This window comes from Spodoptera frugiperda, chromosome 17, assembly GCF_023101765.2.
Source record: "Spodoptera frugiperda isolate SF20-4 chromosome 17, AGI-APGP_CSIRO_Sfru_2.0, whole genome shotgun sequence".
Taxonomy (NCBI): domain Eukaryota; kingdom Metazoa; phylum Arthropoda; class Insecta; order Lepidoptera; family Noctuidae; genus Spodoptera; species Spodoptera frugiperda.
The window spans coordinates 3,526,587-3,550,630 of record NC_064228.1 but is presented as its reverse complement, the minus strand read 5'-3'; the positions used below and the strand labels follow the sequence as shown (position 1 = coordinate 3,550,630).

The 24,044-nt window shown below is 37.2% G+C and overlaps 1 protein-coding gene across 2 annotated transcripts in view; it reads right to left on the bottom strand.

The window, feature by feature from the left end:
• LOC118276600 (uncharacterized) overlaps positions 1–24,044 on the bottom strand; it is a 116,003-nt gene that overhangs the window by 14,307 nt on the left and 77,652 nt on the right. For both annotated transcript variants that reach the window (XM_050699752.1, XM_050699753.1), the window contains exons 2-4: positions 19,001–20,287; positions 18,397–18,506; positions 4,858–4,952 (exon numbers count right to left, since the gene is read on the bottom strand). In XM_050699752.1, coding sequence (XP_050555709.1) covers positions 4,858–4,952; positions 18,397–18,506; positions 19,001–20,287 — 1,492 coding nt within the window. The remainder of the gene's footprint in view (positions 1–4,857; positions 4,953–18,396; positions 18,507–19,000; positions 20,288–24,044) is intronic.

Genomic DNA, 24,044 nt, shown 5'->3' with positions numbered 1-24,044 from the left:
AGCTTGGGTGCTATGTTAGCGCTTATATTATCTGGCAAAACTTCCGTCGGACCATTAATACCTACTGTAAATTATAGCAATAATATGCATCATCACTAGATATTAGTAAAAATATGCTATTAGCCTTGAAAATCGCTGAAATATGCAAATGCATATGCAAATATGCAAATGCATATTATCCGGTCTCTAGTTATCAGCATACTCACGTAACTGTTTGACGAGGAACTCGACTAGTTTCAAGCCATGATAGAGGCTCATATTCATGAGCAGCATTCCACGACACACGCAGCTACTGGCGAATCGAGTTCATCTTCAAACAGTTGCGTGAGTAAGCCGATAACATAATAATTAAGATTAATTTATAGGTATATCTTACTAGCTACTTCCGCGCGGTTTCACCCGCTCTGCTCGGCTCCTATTTATCGTAGCGTGATGTTTTATAGCCTATAGCTTTCCTCGATAAATGCAAAAATAATTATTCAAATCGGAGCAGTAGTTCCGGAGATTAGCGCGTTCAAACAAACAAACAAACAACCAAACAAACTCTTCAGCTTTATAATATTAGTATAGATAATGAACATCCAGAAGGAAGAAAACTGTTCGCAGTTCAGTTTTGTTTGTTTACCAATTTAATGTGATCCGTTGAACGATGTTCAAAGGATACGTTTGAAGATTTTGAGGTTATTGCTATAACCTATAAGATTATTCTTTGTGTTCGAGTTGCTTTGTAACATTGTGTAATATTGATCAGGGCGCTGTTTGTTGGTACCGCGGAATCTCTTCACCTCTTTTTATTTCTGTCGTTTCCGCTTAAGCTAAGGAAATGGTAATGCAATCTCTTTTTTGGAGAATCTTTGTTAACTTCCTATTTCGCGAAAGGTTATGGTAAGATGTTTTCTAGTATTATAGAGGAAGCCAATTACCAAACACTGATTCTATCTTCCGATCTATTAACGAAAATTTTTTTTAGAAAGCATTCTATAATTATACCATTTATTTCCTTAAAATGAACATTATAATTTTCTGTATAAATTTTGGTCCCATAATTTTTTTAGATTGGTTTAGTAGTTTTTATTTTATTAGCATTATAAGTAGTTGAACGATGTTGAACCATTTTCAAGATAGTTCGTAGATTTGTACTTCGATTAGTTAAACATTTCTGGTCCGAATTGCTTAACTATTTTTTGTTCGGTACTTCTAAACTAGCAATGGGTAAATACAGGCAGTATAATGCATAATAGTTATTTTTTGGTTTTTAGTTTTATGTTATGACTTTTGTCTCTCAGTTCCTCCTAACTATCACTGTCCAGTCTCCTAACTTAAGACTTGCAACTGCTAATCTAGATCTCTAAAAACCTAGGTGGTGTAAACTTACTAAATAACGCGCCCGTCCCAACCGCCATAACTCCTGTATTTCCAAACCATTTTCTACATTTAAAAAGAGATTCGCCATGAGCTTTATAAACACCATACTAGGCGTGTCTACCACTTATATTCATTGCGATAAGGTCCATTTTATGTCCATTAATTACAAGTTAATTACTAAACACGTTACAAGCGAAATTAAACGCTATGTGTCTTTGTTAATCGTTGTTTTTTGCTTGTCACTATGATTTTGTGTTTTTTGAAAATGACTGATTTATGTTTACTGTGTATAGTTTGGTCACTGTGTGACTTTTTTTTTGAGAGGGGAAAATCGAGAGAGAATCAGGGCGAGGCGAGAGTGTATTGGTTTTTGTGCATTGTTGTACTTGTGCTCAGTATAATTATGATTTTTACGGGACTCAATAGTCTATCTAAAGTCTAAATTAATTCAATATATTCGTATTGACTAAGGTGAATAAGAGTGACAGTCCTTTTCGAGGATTTTCCACTTTGGGGACAGAAAATAAAAAGGTACGTTATTAATTGACTGCAATGTTTGTGCGGTGGATGATCAACCGGCTGCCGCGCATTGTGTAGCGGGTTTGAATCGCGCACGGAGCAACACTTTGTGTGATCCACAATATAATTGTTGTTTTGGGTTTGGGTGTCATATGTACATATGTTTGTAAACGCACCTACGACACAGGAGAAAATCTCAGTGTGGGGCTTAAAAAAACAACTCAAGTAATAATTTGAAATACATATAAAAAAGTGACATCATATAACAATATTTCTTATTTTCAATACCAGTGGCATGATTCTCACAATTTGCATGACGATTTAACGTGAAAACATTAACAATTAGTTATGCTACAAGCTAATCGACCGTGAAATGGACCATAATTAGGTATCTACTTATTTTGAAGCTACTACGTTTCTTTATAAACTCAGGTGACTCATCCGTTTATTTTTAGGTACCGTAGTATTAGTTTTAGTTAACTAAATGCCGTACACAGAGATAGTAATCGAACACGAGACATATATCTCGTGTTCGTTCGTTCGCCCAACGAATAGAGATGATGACGGGGTATGACAATTAAAAAACTTAGTTAGTCTGTCAGTTAGATAAAGAAAAAATATAAAACACGTATGGTCTTAATTTTGGCATGTAAGATAACGTTTCTACGAATAAAACGTATTTAAAGTAGAAATGACGTTACGATAATTCAAATCAATATATCTTTAAAAGTATTTGTTTCCGTAAGAAATATGTGTCTAATGTTTTAAAATAATCTACAAGACGGAAATTAAAATAAAAATTAGTCATCTACCATATTCGCAAGCATAATTTTATTGTCACATGGCTTCGTAAAATTATAACAAGCCACACTTTATTTTGATTCTTTTAAGTAAGTATAATAAGTAATTTGATACTGTATTGAACCTGTACTGTTCAACTAAAGGGGGACCGCACACTAACTGAGCCATTAGGAACACACATGTAATTATTACGTTCATACACTGACACACACATCAATGATTGTATACAGAGTGTGTTTTTAAACTTACGTGTTTAAATTAATATTATACGAGTATGAATCTTGAATAGTAGTGTATTTGTATGTTTAGGCTATATAGCCTTAAAAGTAACATTTTATAGCATGTCATCATAATACAAATGTACGACAGACTAGGATATTTAACTTTTCGAATTTCAATTTTAATTTTAAACATCATAACGATGCTTTTTCCTTTTTAATTTTAGTTTTAAATAACGATAACAATGCCTTTTTGTTTATTAACAGATTAATTCACAACAAATAATCATAAAATTCCACAATGTACAAGTGTACACTCTCTCTCACACACTCACACACACATACACACTTGTCATAAGTAAGTAATATGTACGCATACCACACATATATCCCTCTTTCATAAAACGGACCCTCCCAAATGTTCCCTAGCTATTATTCTTACACCCTACACTCTTACATATGGCAGAACGTTTATAAGGATCAAAAATAAAATAAAGAGTTCAAAATTAAATTGTTATAACCTACTTTAGTACTTATTTATTGCCCTATAGGGTCTATATTTGATTCCTAAGTCACTAGTCTCCTATATTTCTGCTATTTCCCTCAGTAGGGATGATGCCTGATCCGGAGCTGCGGACTAAGTACCTAGCCAGTTTACCGGGGCTCTGGCTCGAAGAGCAGGAGTGGGAACGGGGTGAATTTTAGTCAGTAAGAGTCTGACAATCCCTCAAATTATATTAATAGTTTCAAATTGCTTACGTTATGCTAATATTCTATTCATAAAAAAATATTGTAAGTAAGATTTCCGTATTCACTGATCTGCTAAAAAGTGGTCTGTCTACAAAGTATTTAATTGTCAGTACAAATACTTAGAACAGAATTATAAATAAAGGAAAACAATTAAAAAACATTCCTAGGATTTTTCCTGTAATTAAACTCATGGATTTTTATAAGCCGGTAAACGAGCAGACGTACCACCTGATGATAAACAATCGCCACCCGCCGCCCAAGGACACGCGAAACACCAGAGGGGTTACAAGTGCGTTGTCGACCTTTAGAATGATTAGGAATTTAAGGTTGTTGAGGAATCAGGGAATGGGAAGATTGGATAGGTACGATATTCCTTCATTTATGTTCGAATTGTTTTAATATTTCAAACATTTATTAATTTTTTACCCTACTGACTAAAAACCACCCCGTTCCTACTCCTGCTTTCCAAGTCGGAGCCCCGAAAAACCCGCTAGGTACTCCGCAGCAGGATCCTGGATCATACGCAACATAGTATAGGTCCCTAATGTTCAACTTTAAATACTTTTACATTCATTAGCTATAGAAAATCCACCCTATTGTTAGAAAAAATACATCAAAGCGAATCTCAAAAAACGAGAAGCATGTTTTATGTACTGCGATCTGTTACGGCTGTCGCTGCCTACCCTCTCAGCGTAAAGGGCGTGACGAAGGACCCTACTATTATAACGTTTTAGCAGAAACTTAGCAGAAGGGGACATTATGCCATATGCCAGGAATCTGCGATAATGTTTGGTGGTTGTTGTTGAAAGTATGAATATAGATATTTATTTATTTATTTTTTTGTTTTGTCGTGAAGAATAGTTTACTTATACATACCTAGTTTGATTGTGCAAAATTTTAACACATTAAACATTAATGTGTCCATGTGACCGTTTCCAGTGATACTAAACTATATAGCCGTGCGAGTAAGATGTGCAGCTCAAGTATGCGATGTATCGATAGTAGGGAAGCCATCTATAGCATGCGTATTTCCACATAAAAACATAGCTTAGCTGTGTCCGTTTCCACCAGCTAAGTTATGTGTACCAATGAATATGATTGAATGATTGGTGGAAGCCAAACGCATCCACAGCAACGTAACATAGCACATCTCTGGTAGGAAACCACTCTAATTATAAATAAGGCATAGTGAAAATGTGTTTACCTGTTAAAGTTGTAGATGTCCTCGATGTTATTGAAGAGCTCGTTCAGCTGCTCGTCTGAGAAGGTCACCTCCCGCCGCCACACGTGGAGATAGCCCTGGAAAAAAGAAATTTATTTTTATTAAAAAAAAATCCTTTATTTATATCCAAATACACAAACACTACTCAATTTTAAGACGCTCTCAAGACGTTGTCTAGGTAGGTTACGGAAATGCGGCGCGGCTGTTGCAAATTGCAATGCCGTATTTTTGTCAAGTGTTCAAATTAGCTCAAAGATAAAAAATGCACTTTTTGGCTTCTGGGCCTATTGCTCGCTAATTTTTCATATATCATCAGCCAAGATGATAATAAATATGTGATTTAAATAAATTAAGGCATAAGAGATTTCTCCATACGGTATAACATGTACCTATGTAACACATTTCATTATGTGATGTTATGTTATAAGTCCCATGTAATAAGCAGCTAGAACAATGCTCTATTCACCTCCTTCCCAATTTGTGGTCGTGATGTTACAACGCTGCGGTTAGCTTTAGCAACAATGTTGAGAACACTACAATCTAGTTATCCGACTTTCAGCTCTATCATTATGTAGTAAGGTCGAAAACGTATTGAAGATATTTATTTTTTGGGGTAGCTTGATCTGCGTTTGTTTCAACCGCAAAAATAGACAGTAATGTTAAAAAAAATGTTGTGTTTACACTTTGTAGGATTAGGAAGCTTTTCCACCAGAGATGTGCTAGCTAAGCTGTGATACTATGTGACCGTTTCCACTGATACTAAGCTATGTAGCTGTGCGAGGAAGATGCGCAGCTCGAGTATTCGATGTATCGATAGTAGGGAAGCCATCCATAGCACGCATCCATAATTCTCATCCTTAGCACACATCTTTCCATATGAAAAACATAGCTTAGCTTTAATCCGTTTTCATGGATATTATGTAATATGCACTTGCAAAGCATTAGACCAAAACGTTGCAACTGCAGCCGCTAGAGGGCAGGACGATCGACAATAGTCTCGTCTACCTTTCTGCACACTTTCAGAAAGTAAAATTGGAACGAATTTCTAAAGCAAATTAGTAGAATCTGATTTATAAGGCTGAGGACACATGGTTGCTGTATGCAGCTACAAAATATAACTAGGGTTAGAAGAGTTTAATTTAATACGGGATACTTACCGTCATTACTTTGAGTATGACACCTTAATAAACATGGTAAATATCCCGTTTTAAGTTCTAATGTTAGTGTTAGTGACCATGTCAGTTTAAATACTTATAAGTATTTAGAAGAGTTTGTTGTTTGTAGTTTGAAAGCGTTAATTTTAGAAACTACTGGTTGGAATTAGATAGATCTTTTTGTTTTGGATAGTCAATTTATTAAGGAAGGCTGTAAGCTATGAAATATCATCATTATCATCCAAAGCCGGAAGACGTCTACTGCTGAAAAAAGGTCTCCCCTTTAGTCCTCCACGCTGAACGACAGATCGCCAACCTAGCATACAATTGGCTCCTTGCTGAAGCGACCCTTGCGATCGTGGGTCTATTTAGAGGTCTGCCCACGCTTCGTCTTCCAGTCTATGGTCGCCACTCGATCACTTTCCTAGCCCATAAGTCGTCAGCCCTTCGAGCGATGTGGCTTCCCAATAGCCACTTGACTATGAAACTTCACGCTACGATTAATAGGAGCTGGGCAGCTAGAGTGTTCATGGCTAAATAGTGTTTAGAGAAATTCTAATTTCCAACATCAATTTTAACACCAGTCTGCTCTACCCCTTACTAAGTATCGCCGCGCGTGCCCCCGCGCACGCCGCTAGAAAGCCTGATAACGTGATAAACGTATCACGAAGCCTTCCATATTGGGCACAGCAGTTTTGTATATGGCAACAACATTACGTACATACCTACATAACGCTTATCTGATCGCTTTTAACTTTCAACTGATTTTAATTCGTGTTTGTAATTGTTATTCTAATTTTTGGGGTATAGGGACGATTTGCTAAAATGCAGGCATGGACACCCCTAACACCATAGCAGTTACAAATGCGTTGCCGGCCCATTCCTAACAAAGTTCTGCTGTGAGTAAATCAAAACTTTTTTACGGGTTTGTTAATTTTTTGACAAAATGAAAGCAATTCCCGTTTGAAAAAATACTTTTTGTTTTAAATATCATTGTGATATTTTTTGTTATGTAGGGACATCCTAGTATTCTACAGACGCAGGAACTAATACTAACTCTTGAGAACATTCTCCGATTCCAAAAGCATTGCACCAGATCTAAATCATAAAAAAATTAACAAACTACTTTCCTAGAACTCGAAACTTTACTTTCTTACTAACTTGCAACATCACAAACAAGACAGCCCACTATCTTTATAAACATAAACATAGTGAAAAAAATCTAATTTCCAAGTGACACGTTTGTTAGTAAACACACGTTTAGTGCGTGGGCCACTCGACTGTCCACTCGCGCCAGTAACTCGAGCGAGTCATTGTCACGGACGAACAATGTCGATCGTGGGCCGTTACCGTACCTATACGTACGATATTTAATCATCGATCTATTATTTGAACATTTTCATGTTGTGTCTTGTTTAGGTAAGTCGATAGAAAAAATATTATTTGTTATTATTATTGATGATGCATTTTTAGAAAGTCTCGTCTCTTGTTAATGGTCAGTGGAAATGTGTAAACTTTCACGTGGAAGTATTTGTGCGGTGTAGTGTGGATCAGTCCGAAAAGGATGGTGATAAGTTTAAAATAAAAGTTACTGAGGTGAGGGTTTTCTATAGTTTTACCCGTGATTTTATAATGGCATCGAGTAGTGCAGTAACTAATTACTTAGATAAATAGAAAACAAATATGCATTGAGATGCCAATAGGGCTCCAAAGGTTTATTATTTCCAAATATGAGTACTGAGATATAAAAAATATAATCAGACTTCAAACGACTGTAGATAGCTCATCCAATTCCCTTTGTAGAAACTCCCCAAACCAAAAACATCATATGCCACAATAAAACACGAACACAACATCAAAACAGCTACAAGTTCAACGACCGAAAACGAGTCTACAATTTAAAAAAGAAAATATTAAAACAAAACAAAACGAAACGCAAAGACGGAAATATTCCTGTCTATTTCAGTTCTATCAATATTTATTTTGACAGAACACTAGATCCAGTTACTGGCTGGCGTCCAAACGAGGCATAGTGCAAACAATAGTGGTCTGGGCGAGTCCAGTGTCCTAAGACTGGCGACACCGGTTTATCCCACATTGTCAATGCCAGTGTCACGCATATGCGTATACTGTTGTACTTACTAGACGTAATACCTTAGCGTGGTAGGTGAGTTACTGGGCTAAACAAACGCTCCTTCTGACAGGAACTTAACCGTAAAACTGTTGGCCCTAGATTCGTCTCTTCTTTTATTTTTTCAGAGTATAGTCAAGTAGCACGGAATCTGGAATTGAACACTAATAATTGATAATGGTCGTCCCTTAATTAGATACTTAATAAAAAGTAGTCTAAAATGGTCTATTTCATGCAGTGTGACTACAATGAATAAATGAATGAATGTGAAATCATAAACATAATGATAGACTTAAAACGATACTCAATATGAGGTCTAAAATTATCTGCCACGACTTCAATGGAACCTCCCAATATAATCCATTGGAATCCTCCCATGCAAAGTAGAGTCAATGTTTATTTAATTTTGACTTCTTTATGAATTCAAACCGAATTAACTGGCTAGTACGAAATTCTTCACTATTGTAATCTAAATCTTCAAATACAACATTACCTCCCATTAAAGCCGTGGCAGATAATTTTAGAACACCTCATATACCTAAATAAATATTAGCCTAGTCTATTCTAATATAAATTTACCAAAAAATACATTTAAAACGCAGTGTTTACATATAAGAAAAATTAATCTCAAAACGGTGTCGCCATACTTAACAACGCCTGATTATGATACAACACGAATATGTTAATGTGCAGCTAAATTATGCATGTGTGAGTGTCACAGTTTTATTAAGGTTTCACACGACGCCGTGGCGCCAGTGTGTTGTCGGCTTTATTATATGTCGTATTGATAGATAGAGTTTTATCTATGAGAATATTGTCCCAAATTGCACCCCAAATAACTTGGGCTGGAGAATAATGTTTTTTTTTTTTAAGGGGGGAAAATCATCCAATATCTTCTCCCGCTTTGGGCGAGGCGAGAGGAGTGTTAGACTCTTTTTTTTTTTTTTTTTTTTTTGAGGGGGGAAAGAGTGCTAGACTCTTACTGACTAAAAAGCATCCGTTCCTAATCCTGCTTCCTGCAGTCCGCAGCTTCAGTTCAGCATCCGTCCTATTGGGCACCATCTGTGATCCCGCACTTACGGTGGTCGAAGATCGTCGCGCGATCCTCGACGGCTTGAATGTCTCTCACGACAGTTGGAGCGTGAGGAGGTTCGTTCTCTCACGCCAGCCTCCTACTTAGCTAGCATGAAGGAGGAGACGGTATTCCAGTCCCTGCACCATGACCTAAACCAATGGCGAAAGTATTAGGTCTTAGATCCGATTTCTGGGTATTTTATTGAGTAAGAGCCCCAAACTGGGCCCGTTGTATGATGATTGCAGTCTCCTCTGGTTTGTTTATGTTTGTTTGTAAAGGTAACGGTTTAACTAACTAATGAAGCCCAAAGATAAAACAAATAAACTCATAAAACTGAATTTAACGATGCATTCGCATAAACCAATAAAATTAACTCAAAACCTCACGAATAACCGTAAAACAAATGTCCACTACACTTGACATTATTTACCAAATTATAAGCTAAAACCAAAACAAATAGTATTACAATTTTAGCCTTTATTTTCTACGCCATAAGGGCTTTTTACAACCGCCTAATATCCACCCATCACGTGTCAAAAGAAAAAGAACTTTATCACCTCGAATTCTAAGATTAATATCCAATGAATCCCAAATAGTTATTCGGATGTTAGCATTCTAAATGCAACTTTATTTATACAAAGATAGAGTTTAAAATACTTCCTATTGATATTATAGTCTAGTTACCCATAGTAAATGTTCTTCAATAACTGTTCAATCGCCCACGTGGCCAATCAATAGGGCATTGCATTTTTATGATAGCAAACTTGGAAGTAAACATATTTAGATTGCTCTGCCTACCCACGTAAGAATAAAGAAATATCTTTAAAAGTTATTTTTACTATCGATAAAGACGTTTTAGTACTCTTTGGTTAAGTATTTTTATGATTTCTGATGTTAAAGGTAAACTTTGATTTTTGTTAACTAGAAGCAACGCCGCAGCAGACTCACAAGTTGACGGAAATTGATCACATTGTAAGGATCCGTCTCACTGTCATACTCAGAGACAATTAACCCGTCATGTACCGGAACGCAGATCTACGCGAGACACAATGTATTTTCTATTGTTGTCTTATAGCGTGTCCATGTTCCGGAAATTTTCGAAAAACCGTAAAAAGCGCCTTCATATTTTACTTGACCCGGGAATCGAACCCGAGATCCCTTGTCCGGCAGTCTTGTGACTTACGTGCACTCGACCAACGAGGCATTCTGCCTAGCCTTCCTAGCTTAAGAATTTTTTTTTTTTTATAACGGACGTCTATTTTTCAATGGTTGTTGATGTGATGATGATGATTTGTCTCAGTTGATTCAAAAAAGGCACTTTTGTAATAAAAAATTTGCTTAATACACTGGTAATTAATATTGATAATAAATCATTGCATTAGATATGAATCTCGATTCCTTTGCTTGCACCTGCTGGATTGCCAGAGGCAAAAGGCGCTAAGGAAGTAAGATACCACCATGGATAAAGGATCCCATAGAGAAGACAGAACAGACACAAAAAACTTAACATTGATGATATACCTAACTCATCATAACATTGCAAGTGCAACTACAATACTGTGAAAGAATACGCATTTTCTTTTATTTTTTAGTTAATAGGGAAAATCATTTAATGACTTCTCTCTTGAGTGAGGCGAAAGGGAGTGTCAGACTCTTACTGATTAAAACTAAAAACCACCCCATTCCTACTCCTTTTTCGAGCCGGAGCTCCAGTAGACTGTTAAGTTGTCCGCAGCGCAAAGGATACGCATAGAAGAATATGAATGATACGAATACGATGTGAGTTTCTGAACATTAAAGAAAAAAATAAGGTGTCAAGGCCTTTTTGGGTAGAAAGACATATTTGGACCTCTTTGGCCTTTTTGGGTAGGGCTTGTAAACACCTTGAATAATTGAAATAAATGCTTTGATCTAACTAATTTCATTTAGACTTCATGAACCCTCTACAACCTCTATGTAATGGTATTGCCTGCACAGCCTCGAGCTACAGCCGTGCATCAAACCCACGTGCCGTGCGGTGCACGCCTCGTTCAAATAACTCGATACATAACCCAATGGGTCACCGTGGTATAAAAGTAAAGCAAACGCGATTTTATAATGAGAAACTGCCGATTTAGGTTTTAAAAACATGCCCCTTAAAATAAACTTTTGGTATTTAAGATAACTAAGGCTTCCACCAATCATATTCATTGGTACACATAACCAATCATATTCGTTGGTACACATAGCTTAGCAATGGTGAAAACGAACTCAGCTAAGCTAAATTTTTTATACGGAAAGACGCATCGTGCCATGGATGTGTACTATGGATGGCTTCCTTACTATCTATACATCGCATACTCAAACTGCTTATCCTCCTCGCACTACATAGCTTAATATCAATGGAAACGGTCACACAGCTTAGCTATTACATCTTCGAAGCTACGTAGCACATCTCTGGTAGAAAAGGATCCTTACTATTTCCTTTATTAGTTTATTGACAATCGCTTCCATCCACATATTGGACCACAAAGAAAGCTGCTTGCTTATCAATGGACATCTGTAATCTTTACGATCTCAGATCCAAATGCTCATGTGTGTCTGTGTGTGTATAAATCACTAATTATATATAAAACCTACGCGTGTTCACTCTGTTTGCCGTGTCATAGATGCACGTGGGTGTACATGTTTTTTTAGGTTAAATTATGTTAACTATAACTAGTTTCTTTTTGAAATGGTCACAAGTTTACGGTCAATTTCTTAGTTTTACTACCGCACTCAGAGACATTAAATGATTACTTAAATTATTCCTTAATAACGATTTTGTATCGAAAACAATTGCTAAGGACTGGGTTTAGTAACCATTAAATGACTCTGAGTGCGGCAGTTAAAACTTAGCGTATTGTAAATTGCATAGTTTAATCAAAGTTGTTTGAAGTTTGAGAACAAATTAAGCAATGGACATTATTTATTGGTCACGAGTTACTTCCAACTTTTAACTTTGTCTAAAGTAAATATCATCATCATCATCAGCCGAGAGACGTCCACTGCTGAACAAAGGCCTCCCCCTTAGTCCTCCACGTAGAGCGACAAGCCGCCACCTGCATCCAAAGTGAATATAGCCCTCCTTAAATTCCCATAGATTTGAGCGCGGATTCGAAGATTGGCAAGTACCTAATGACGTCTTCCTAGTTTTAAGTAGTTTCTAAGTAGACATAACTAATCCTATCAAATTACAACTTACAAGTTAAGTAGATATAACTGATACTATCTTATTACAAGGGACTTAACTTTTTTTTGACAAATGACGATCAGCAATCGCCGCCGCCCATGGACACCCGAAACACGAGGTATTGCAAGTGCGTTACCGGCCTTTTGGGGGTTAGGAATTTGAAGATTGGCAATTTGAGGATGGATTAGGTTTAAAGTGAGTGTCACTTCTGTAAGTGAGAGTCACTTCTGACTACCAGAAGGCTGTAAGTTTATGTACTCTTAACTTACAAACTGGTTCCTAAACCAAAACTAAAATTATAATATCGTGAATATTTTTTGACTGCCATCGACCCACGCGTGGCTGCCCTATAAATAAATATGCGCCGGCGCACGCTAGCCGTACTCCACTAGTATAAATATAGAAATATAAACTCACGCGCATCCATTCATGTTGTTTTATTATCATTAATAAATGTGTATGAGACCTGTGTGTTGAGTATTTTGTTGTGTAAATATTTTCAAATATAAATTTGTTTTACTAAGCTTTGATTTATGAAACCCGTACAATATTGACAGAGTATAGTACCCTTAGTATGAGTTTGCTTTACGTTTAAAGTAATAGAAACGACAGCGCATTCGGTGCTCTGATTGGCCGGCTCCAATAAACCAACCAATCAGACACAGAGTACAATAAATTAATTGCCACTACCTTTACTCTTACCGCTGATGTCATTAACAGTCAACCAGAGATCTACAATTTACACATTTAAGGCAACAGTTTAACGTGTAAGCTAATGAACAATTTCACGGGCAACTTTATAAATCTCACGAAATCTCAATAATAGTATTCGGGGCGAGATGGAGCCCGATACATTTATAAAATATTCGATGAGGTGAGGTATGCTCTCAACAGATTCATGGAGAAGAACGAGCAAGAAACTCCATAGGTTACTCTTTTACAATCAGATCAAGGATGAGAAAACAAGACTCTTATCACTCACAGTTAGCATATTAACCCAAGTAAATAGTATATACAGTACTGTAAATCCCTATAAGTACTAACTTTATAAAACTAGGAGACCATAACTCAACATCTAAGACCCGTACGGTGTACCAACATCACCATATAAGTCCCCCATCAATCCATCAATTGGCCAACATAACAAAAACTAGAGCAAAAATATAAATCGGTCACAATAAAATGGCCACCCCATAATCAACCCCATATTAGGGGATCCCGTTAGACCCACAACCCGTCTACACTTGTCACACATTTTCAAACCTTATCTACATATGATAAAGCTTAATTTACTTCACATTATAAACCCTTCCCTGAGATCTATTGGACCACTTTAAGTTGAGCTACCGCGTTCCGTTTTGTTATTAGAAAATGGGTCTTTGAGAACAGGGATAAGAATTACTTGGAGGTCTAGACAATTTGGTTTGGTTCGCTGACTAAGATCAATTGCTCTGTCAATCTGTCTGCAGCTGGTTCCACTAGGAAGCATGGCGGTATTTTTACCGTAAGTCTTTATTTTTTCGCTCTACGTTTGTTTAAACCTCTTATAGAAACACTATTGAATGATTGAATTAATTGTTTGCAAAAAACAACAGCTACGTTTTTTAATCCTTAACGGTATGGTTCAAGCATTAATTCCAAATAAATAATTGTCACTTTTGACATCTACCCAGATCTGTCAATGTCAGTTTGACATCTGTCATCATTGTTTTGACAGTTATGTTTGGCGAAAAAACTTTGACTTCTATTTGGCATAGCACTATAAATTAATGAATTATTTATAAGGCGTGCAAGTTAAACGGTTGTTGAAATAAAATTAAGCTTTTTACTTTTATAGCCCGCCTACGATAGAGACGAAAGCGTGAGAATAAAGTCAATTTACACTCAATATTAAAAACATTAATCGATAGACAGACTAATTCTACCAATTACATTATTCATAAACATCATTATGTGAATTAGTGAAATGGTGTCATTAGACCTTTTAATCCTCGAAGGCAGAATTATACACAGAAATGTTTCTTTGGGAAAGTTGTTTGTAGTCATGAGTACAATCACGTGTATAAATATCGGTCACTAATTACCAGTCACCCTATACAATATAATACCAATTTTTCACCACTAAGGTATGTTAAAAGACCCTTTAAATAGGGACATACTGCCGCACTCAGAGACATTTAATGATTACTTAAACTATTCCTTAGTAACGATTTTGTTACTAAGGAATAGTTTAAGAGCTATCAGACCACCACAGATGGGGTCCAGTACGGCTGATGCCTGATCCGGTGCTGCGGACTACATAGCGGGTTTACCGGGACTCCGACTCGAAAAGCAGGAGTAGGAACGGGGTGGTTTTTAGTCAGTAAGAGTCTGACACTCCCTCTCGCCTCGCTTAAGGCGAAAGAAGTCATTGGATGATTTCCAAAAAGGAGTTGGTTAAGTAATCATTAAATAACTCTGAATACGGCGGTTAGAGTCTTACATCACGTGCTAATGGTACAATTCGAAACTGTGTACCATTATCAAGAATTGAATTAAATAAGCCTACGGACACATGGTTAACTAATTGTGAATAATCGGTTCACTTATAATTGGCTGGCTTGTACTTGTAGTGTCTGAGACAAATGGTTTATTTATTTACTTGTAAGTGCAAATGTATTGGTATTGGTATCCAACTGTCACTTGTTAAGTCGTGCTCACACGACCTCAGCTAATCAGAATTGTAGAACATGGTTTGTTTAGAGTTAAGAGCTTACAGTTTGTATGTAAGGAAGTTTTTAATAACATCGATATTTCTAGAAGTAAGTATTTTAAGACTTAGGACAGATCCATTATTGCATAATTGGAACAGGTTTAATTGCACCAAGAGCTTTTTACTTTTACTTCATCCAATAATTCAAGTTATCGTATCGTCACGCCTTTTTATCCCCAAAAAAGTTCAGTTACAGTACTTTTCTTAATCGGGGAATCTAACCTGCGACTCCTTGCCTGACAGTCGCACTTGGGATTACTCGACTAACGCGGTAGTCATAATTAAAGTTGTTATTTTAATACATATAATATAACACATACACAAAAATGTTTCTAAAATGTTGAGTAGTATGATTGTACCTATTTACATAACACAATAAATTGATCATGAATAAAATTTTCCTTCCCTTTTCTGACATGGGTCAGTAAAATCGAGACCACACCACACCGAAGTAATTCCGAAAATACGCTCACTGTCACTTTTACCGCCATTTTCAACCCGTCCATGTTGCAACCTGTCGGCTAATTAGCGGTGGCACTTTGACAGCTGACAATTTGACACCTGTCACTTTTGACAGCTTCCGGGACGCCATATTGGTTTTGGTACGCGGCGGGCAGTGAAATTAGGCTGCACAGCCAATTAATGTTATTTATTAGTGCAGTAATGATAGTCGATAAGATGGATTGGGTGTAAAATTGGTAGTTATGATGTTAAAAGGTATTAATTGAAGACGTTAAGATGGTTTGTGTCGTAATTTGTGAAGTAGGAAATGCTTTAAGATCAATAAGAAGTCAATTGAAGTTATTTTATTTTATAAGTTTTCTAGTTTAGTTGTAAATATTATGTAGTAGTATATTGAATGTTCTTAAATAAACTATTCCAAGCAACCAGAAAAAGAAAATGAAAAAAAAGGCAAAACAAAATATAAAATATATTTATACCTAACATACAAGCAAAAAGAGAGTGCCACATTTATAATAACACTTTAGCAATTAATATGCCATGTAAAACACAGCGTTTAATGGTGTCCTATAAATAAAAACATTAAAAAAAAACAAATAGTCGTGACCATTAACAAGGTAGGTCGGGTCAGGCGCACGGGACGCCATTATTGTTCGGTAAAAACATGGCCGCTTTACATATTGTCGTATTAATTAATGTTATTGTTAAATAAACTACAAATTGTCTTCTGTTATTCTGAATATAGCGAAATAATAAGATATAATCTAAGCTCACGTAGTAATATTTTATATTGAATGGGCGATCCTCATCTGAAATCTGTGCATTGGATCGATCTTAAAGTGTGGGAGAGTGATGCTTTGGCACTAATGGGCCGACTCGATCGGAGTGATATCACATACTACGGCCTCACAGAAAACCGACTTGAAGCAACGCTCGCTATTGTGCGAGTGAGGTTACCGAAAGCCAAATTACCCCCTTCAAAATCTTCCCAAATAACCCTTAAATTCCTAACCTCTAAAAGGTCGGCAACGCACATGTAACACCTCTGGTGTTTCAAAAGTCCATTGACGGCAGCAATTGCTTACCATCAGCTCATTTACCGGCTTATACCATAAAAAAGATAACAAAAACGTAAAACAATAGCAAATATAATAGAAACTGTAATTAAAAACACAAGTCGTGTTGGCTACCTGTACGTAATCTGGTTTGAACTGGTAAGGAACTGGGTCACCGCAGGTCATTGGGCTCAGGTCCCAACTGACCCTATTACGACTATCGATAACAGAACTTAAAGAAGTTAACTAAGCCACCTTTGGAATTTTATTGTTGTTTAGGAATTATGGATTGTTTTGTAAAAATTATAAAGGATCGTAGAAATCTTTTTTTCTTTTATGGTATAAGTCGGTAAACGATTATACGGATCACCTGATGGTGGTGTCTATGGACCCCCGAGACAACAGAGGTGTTACAAGTGCGTTGCTGGCTTTTTGGGGGTTAGCAATTTAAGGGTGATTAGGGAATCGGGGATTGGGAAGTAATTGCGCCTCCGGAAACCTCACTCACACAACGAAAAACCACTAATCCTAGGTGACTTGGGTCACTAATGCATTATCATGAATAGATTGGTTGACCCAACTGAAAAATAACTAAAATACCAATTTCTGATCTAATTAATACCAAATTGAACATCTTTAAAAGTTTCAATGACAGTTGCCCAGTTTGGGCATCAAAATCTAAGATAACTTTAGGAATCAGGAAAGAAGACATAACTTATTACATTACACACAGCTTATAACACAAAGCCAATTGATATAACAATAACAAGTCTACTTAAATTTAAACCATTCGATTCAAATAATCCAATAAAAATCGAATAACAACAAAAAACTGAAAACATGAAAAGATTCGCATGACATCAATCATAAACAATTTTGTCACACTGCCATTACGTTGTCGGCAGTCGAAACTAAATATTTTAACAGTAAACGGTGTTGGCTTACAGTCTTTGCGTAATACCAAAGTAAAGTTCAACCAATTTAACTACAAGCAAACGAGAGCACAACTGATATTTCAAAGATGGAGGAAGTTGTGTCAAAATAAACTGGATTGAAGTTCCAAATGATAATTTGTAAAGGTTTACATGTTAAAAGAAGATATATTGATGTTTTTGTAACAGTAAAACTGTTAATTTAGGTGAAATAATTGGTTCAAGTGTTGACAGGTAAATGTTAGCTATGGATAAAATGACGTGGTGGCCCGGAGGTATGTGATTATCCACCCACTGAGAAGTTAAGAACTCGGTGCCATAAGTTCTAAACAAAATTATTCATTAAAACCTTAATGGATACCTAACATGTACTTTTTTTTCAGGGGAAAATCATTCAATCGCTACTCTCGCCAGGGCAAGGTGAGAGGGAATGTCGAGACTCTTACTGACTAAAAACCACCCCGTTCCTACTTAATATGTACCTAAGCTGTTTACAAATTTTGTGACCATTAAGTTGTATTTTAATATAAGCACTCTCCTTTACTCTTTTTTTTTTTGAAGTCGGTAAAAGGAGGAAATTACCTTTTCTTTTTCTTAAATTAAATAACAGTTGCGTTAATACCCATCATATGTATAACGTCATCATCAAACGCTTAATCCCAAGTTCCTTAACATATAGACTTCATGAACATGTCCTACAGCATTCACAAAAGAAATCATATCACACATCATCTCCATGGGCTACTCACCTCGACGACTTGTCTCAGATCCTCGACATACACGTTCTCAGTCTGCACAATCTCGGCACACACGCGCTCCAGTTGTGATAGGCCGGCCAACTCGTCCACCAACTGAACACCTGGATATTAAATACGTATAAGTAAGTATATTACCTACATTATTCATGATTTTACTAGAACTATCCATCAGTACCAATTTAGCTAGGTTATCTTTCTTTTTGCTTTAAAAAAAACGAACGTTTCCCCACACTAGAATTTTCTCCTGGGTAGTAAGTGCGTTTACAAACACACAATTTTTGGATATTGGAAACCCGAAACAACAATTTGTGGATCACACAAAATGTGCGGGAATTGAACCCGCTACACGTTGTACATCAGCCGGTTGCCCAGCCACTGCACCAACCGTGCAGTAAACCGTAAGCCCAACGCGATGTATTTTCACTACCAATTTATTTGGGGATCTGTAACATAACTAACTTTATGAGGATCACTTCGATTTCGAGGAGAAAAATAAAGTTAAGGAAATGAGTCTATCTAACCAATTTTCTATAGGCTTTCAAAGCAAGAAACGGAACTACGAATCGTTTAATTTTGATTATAGAGTTTGACTTACGTGGCGTACTTTCCGAGTTCCTCTCCTCCGACACGCTGGTGGCCATGATCCCCGCGTTGTTCACGAAGTTGTTGCTGCCATTCGCCGAGGTCATGTCCGCGTCGCTGTGGTCATCCAAGCTCTCGATGGAAGCCAAGTACGCAGAGTTCACTCCCCCCTTATTCTGCACTCCACTACTTGACGTAGAACTCGAAGACGCAATAGAACTCATCGAAAGAGGTCGAGAAACTTCCACTGGAGGATTCAGTCTTATCACCTCTTTCTCACAAGTCTTTAGATTCCCAGTAGACCCCACAGTCTCAGGGTAAGGTACAGTTTTCGACAAAAGTTTCGACGGACTCTCGTTCTTATTTACGAAGTCTTTTCGGTGCAAACTGTTCGTGCCTTCGGTCAGCTTGGGAATCTTCGCTGGCGACTGTACAGGACTTTTTGGCATAGGCTTCATCGGAGAATTGTCCTTCGATGATAGTTTGATATCGAATTCTCTATCGTTAGATGTTATAGAGAGCTCGATCGATTGATCGATGTAAGGCAGTGATAACGATTCGAAAGCAGTTTTATTGTTCACCACAGGAACGTCGTATATAGCTGGCCTATTATTTGTGGGAACGTCGTACGTTTGAGCATCATCAATTTTGAATTCGGGTTTTAATGGCGTTGTTATGACGGGAGATTCGATTTCCTCACTTTTTGATTTAGTAAAGTTTTTAATGGCGCACGGCTGGTCATAAATGTCTACTGAAGGAAGTATTTCGACACCGGATTGAGAGATTTTCGATGTAGCTCCAACTAATGGAATGTTAGACTTGTGTCTCATGGAAGATCTACCAACATTCACAGTTTTCTTTTGGAACTTTAACGTCGTGGTTTCCGTTGCACCTGATATCATGCGTTTCACGTTGGGCGAGAGATTATCGAACGTGGTCTCTTGTTTCATTTCTTTAAATGTTTTTTGTATTTTACTTAATGAAGATTCGTTTAACACTTTACACTTGTCCACATCCACATCGTCACTAGCACCGTTGTTATCACTTTTAGTTCGTATTGAGTATAAGGAGCTTTTGTTATACGTCGCTACGGGGAGTTTTATCCCTCCTGTGATCATTGTATCGTCTATCTTCGTCTCCTCCTTAATTTCTATATCTTCGTAGACTTTATCTACTGGAGGATCATTCCTGGCATCTTTTGCGGTTTCCAGTCTACTTGCTTCTGGTCTTAAACTCTTCCCAGGTTCCAATAGAGAGTCGTAGATACCAATAAGCGTGGGTGTTAAGTCCGTTGTGCTACCTGTAACAAACGATACGATATCTTAAGTATAACGCTACTGGTTTTCACATTGAGGGCGATGCGTTATTTAATCCTCGACTTTAAGTATCTAGTTGCAAGGTAGAAAGTTCTGTGTAGCTTATTTTAGCGTTCTCGGATCTTAATGGATTGGAAATTTTGATATGGTACCTACAAAGAGAATTGACGCGGTATTTCAGCTTTTATGTGTAAGGATTTATGGTACATAATTTCAATAAGTCGTCTATAAAAATTAACCGGTAATGCAATTTATTATACAGCGCCATAAAATTTATTAGCATTAATTTATGATGTGGGTGAATGTTTTATAGGAGCCGGAGCAAATCTTTCATTGATAGCCGTGAATATGAATATGGCCTAAAAATTTATAAGATATAAATACTTTAAGATTTCATTGGGTATTTAATGAGACTAAGACGTTTAGAGGCGCTATAAAAATTAATAAGAAATATGCTTTAGTTTTGTAACACTGACAACAGTGGGTACCTTTTTTAAAGGAGGAAAATCATCCAATGCCTTTGGGCGAGGCGAGACTCTCAAACCACCCCGTTCCTACTCCTGCTTTTCGAACCGGAGCCCCGGTGACCCGCTAGGCAGTCCGCAGCTCCGGTTACTAGTACCTATTAGACCCATAGTGAGTATTACCAAAGAAAACAAATAATAATGTTTCAAAAACCCATAAAAACAAGCACAACACAACAACCCACTGTCCTTTCTTATCAGTCCCATAAAAAACGATCTAGCGGAGTTAATAGATATTTTATTACGGTAACCCATTGGTAGTTTGTTAGTAGGACCAAATATCACAGCTGAACATAGAGCTGTACAAACCAGTGTATCTTGGTCTCGCTTTGTATGCTCTTTGCGTACATTCGACGGTCAGTTTATACTGGTTTTGTATACCTTGGTGACTTGGGTTCATTGTCGTATCAAGCTACACATAACCAGTTTATCTTGGTCTCGCTTTGTATGTTCTTTGCGTACATTCGACGGTCAGTTTATACTGGTTTTGTGTAGTTTGATGTGTCGTGTGTGCTACTATCTTTTGTGATGTAAATCATGCTCAGCGGGGTACCATAGAGTCCCTAACACCGTCATTATACTCCCCCATTATGAACACCAGCAGGTCAAGCTACCCCAAACTGTCAAACTTCTTTATACTATTTTGAACGTTAACGTTTTGTTATAAAGACGAAAATCTGTTATTCTGTTTTGGGTAGCTTCATGTGCTGGTGTGTTAAGATTTATCTTAGGAATTGATTTCCAAATCTTTTGAAGGTAATGAGTGGGTTGAATGAAATGGACTGTTTCTATAGAGTTGAATTGCTTGAATGGTGGGTTTCGGGTTCGATTTCTAGGTTGGACAGAGTTTATAGATAGGTGCTTACGATGGTAAAAAGTACTCAGGCAGTTGGCAGCTGTTCTAAGGCCATGTCCATACCAGGAATCCGGCACACCCTTTCTTCCCAACAAGCTAAGCAACAAGGTAAGCAATCGCCGCCGCCCATAGACACCCGAAACACCAGAGACGTTACAAGTGCGTTGTCGGCCTTTTAGGAGTTAGGATTGGCATTGACGTGTAAAAGTGTTATGTTATAACCTACTTACAGAAATAAATATCATTTAGGAATTTAATAGTTATAATGAAAAGGGGGTAATTATGCCTCCGGTAACCGCATTCACACAACGAATTATTGAATTATTTTATTTTTTACTTGCTAGTATTTTTAATACTCTGAAGCTTTTTATAGTGTCGTATTTAAATTCGAATTGAGTAAAGTTAGTAAATTTTAACCAACTGAAATCTTATAGGTAGTTACTTAACTATTCACAAACAAGTATTGAACAATCACAAAATCAAAGTCATCGCGTGCCTGCCACGGGCCCTAACGAAGTTATTCCTTTAATAACTTTAAAAGCTTTTCGTTAGTTGAAGCTTTTTCCCTAATGACATAATCCAGACGAGGATTCTCGATAACTATCTCACGGAAATATTTACGAAAAGAAATGCTACGCGTATCAATGAAAACAAATAAGTGAACGTCGAACAAAGATGGAATCGAATTAAAATGTAAAAGTGATCTACTTAAATAAGTTTCGCATCAAGTTGGCATTATGGAAAATAAGTGCTATACTATATTACGATTTCGAGTATGGAGAATCGTACCTTAATTACATTACTCTACACCTTTTTATCGTAATCATAGCACGCAGTCCTTTTTTTGAGGTGGGGGACATCCAATGACTTCTCCTGCCTTGGGCGAGGCGAGAGGGAGTGTCAGACTCTAACTGACTAAAACCACCCCGTTCCTACTCCTGATACGTAGTCCGGAGCTCTGGATCGAGCATTAGCCCTACCGGGCCTCATCTGTGGTGGTTATCTCTTTGAGGCGCACCTAGCACGCAGTACCTAAATATATGGAAAACAACCGATATCAAAACCTCTTTTTTTAAATCCGTTTATATTTTACTGTAAACAAAAAAAAAACAGTAGCACTAAACATTATTTAACACCCAAAACGAATACTATAACTTACATAACCACCTAACTTGTTAACCGAGTCCCAATTGAAATCAGATCTCAATCAAATCGGACACGTTCAATAATCCCCGTCGCTTCCCTAACACCAATACAGGATGCGATGTCTCAAGGAAGAGAATCACTTGAGCATTGTACTGCCACAACGGATATTGCCCGTTTAGAGGCCGAAGTTCACTGGCACACCAGTATGTATGTAGAGATGATAAGACCGATGCATTTAAGTGTGGGAGAGCCATACTTATACACGAATGGGCCAGCTCGATCGGAGTGATGCCATGGCGGCTTCACGGAAAATCGGCGTGATACAACCAAAGCGTTGTGTTTCAGTATGTGAAGTTACTAACGCCAGCGCTTACATTTTCTAAAACCCAAACAATCCTCAGTAGAAGTTTGTCACAAGAATGAACGTCATGCTTTTTATCGCCGAAAAGGTAGGCAAAGGAGCACATTATGGCACATAATGCACTTTTCACAATTTATGTCGTAAGTCCCATGTATGAGAGGGTGAGCCTATTGCCATATACTGAGCATAATTCCAGACTCCGTGCTACTACTGAGAAATTTTCGGGCTTGTAAAAGTCAATCAAATTTTATTTAATTCAAATAGAAAATCAATTAAAAGACATTCGAAGACTTGGTAATATTATTATGTACTTATGTACTAGTAAAGTACAGTTAAAACTATACATAATAATTTCATAGAAGCGGTATTATCATCTCCTTAAACATCGTAAGTAAAGTACTAGGCGGTCAGAAGTGAGTCAGAGCTTTTTCGTCACCACGCGCCAGTATCTAGCTGCCATAACAATATCGTTCATTACGTGAGCCACTAATTACACCTTATGTTATCCTCGGCAGACCTGCTGTTATTACTAACTGTGTCTTTTGGTTTCGTTCGCATTATATATTCCTAAACATTTGACTGCACGTTTGACGCGGAGGCTGGGCAACTGGATGCCGTGTGTCGATTTCGGCACAAATCAACTCTTTGTGTAATCCACAAATTGTTGGGTTGGCTTCGGGTTTTGGTGTCATGTGTATGTAAAATTGTATGTTTGTAAAAGCACCCACGACACAGGAGAAAACCCAATAGTGTGGTCGACAATGTTTAAAAAAACGCGCAATGAAACACAAAGCAAGCGTTGTTTCACGTCAGCTTTCTGTGAAGCTATCACTCTGGTCGAGCCGTCCTATGCG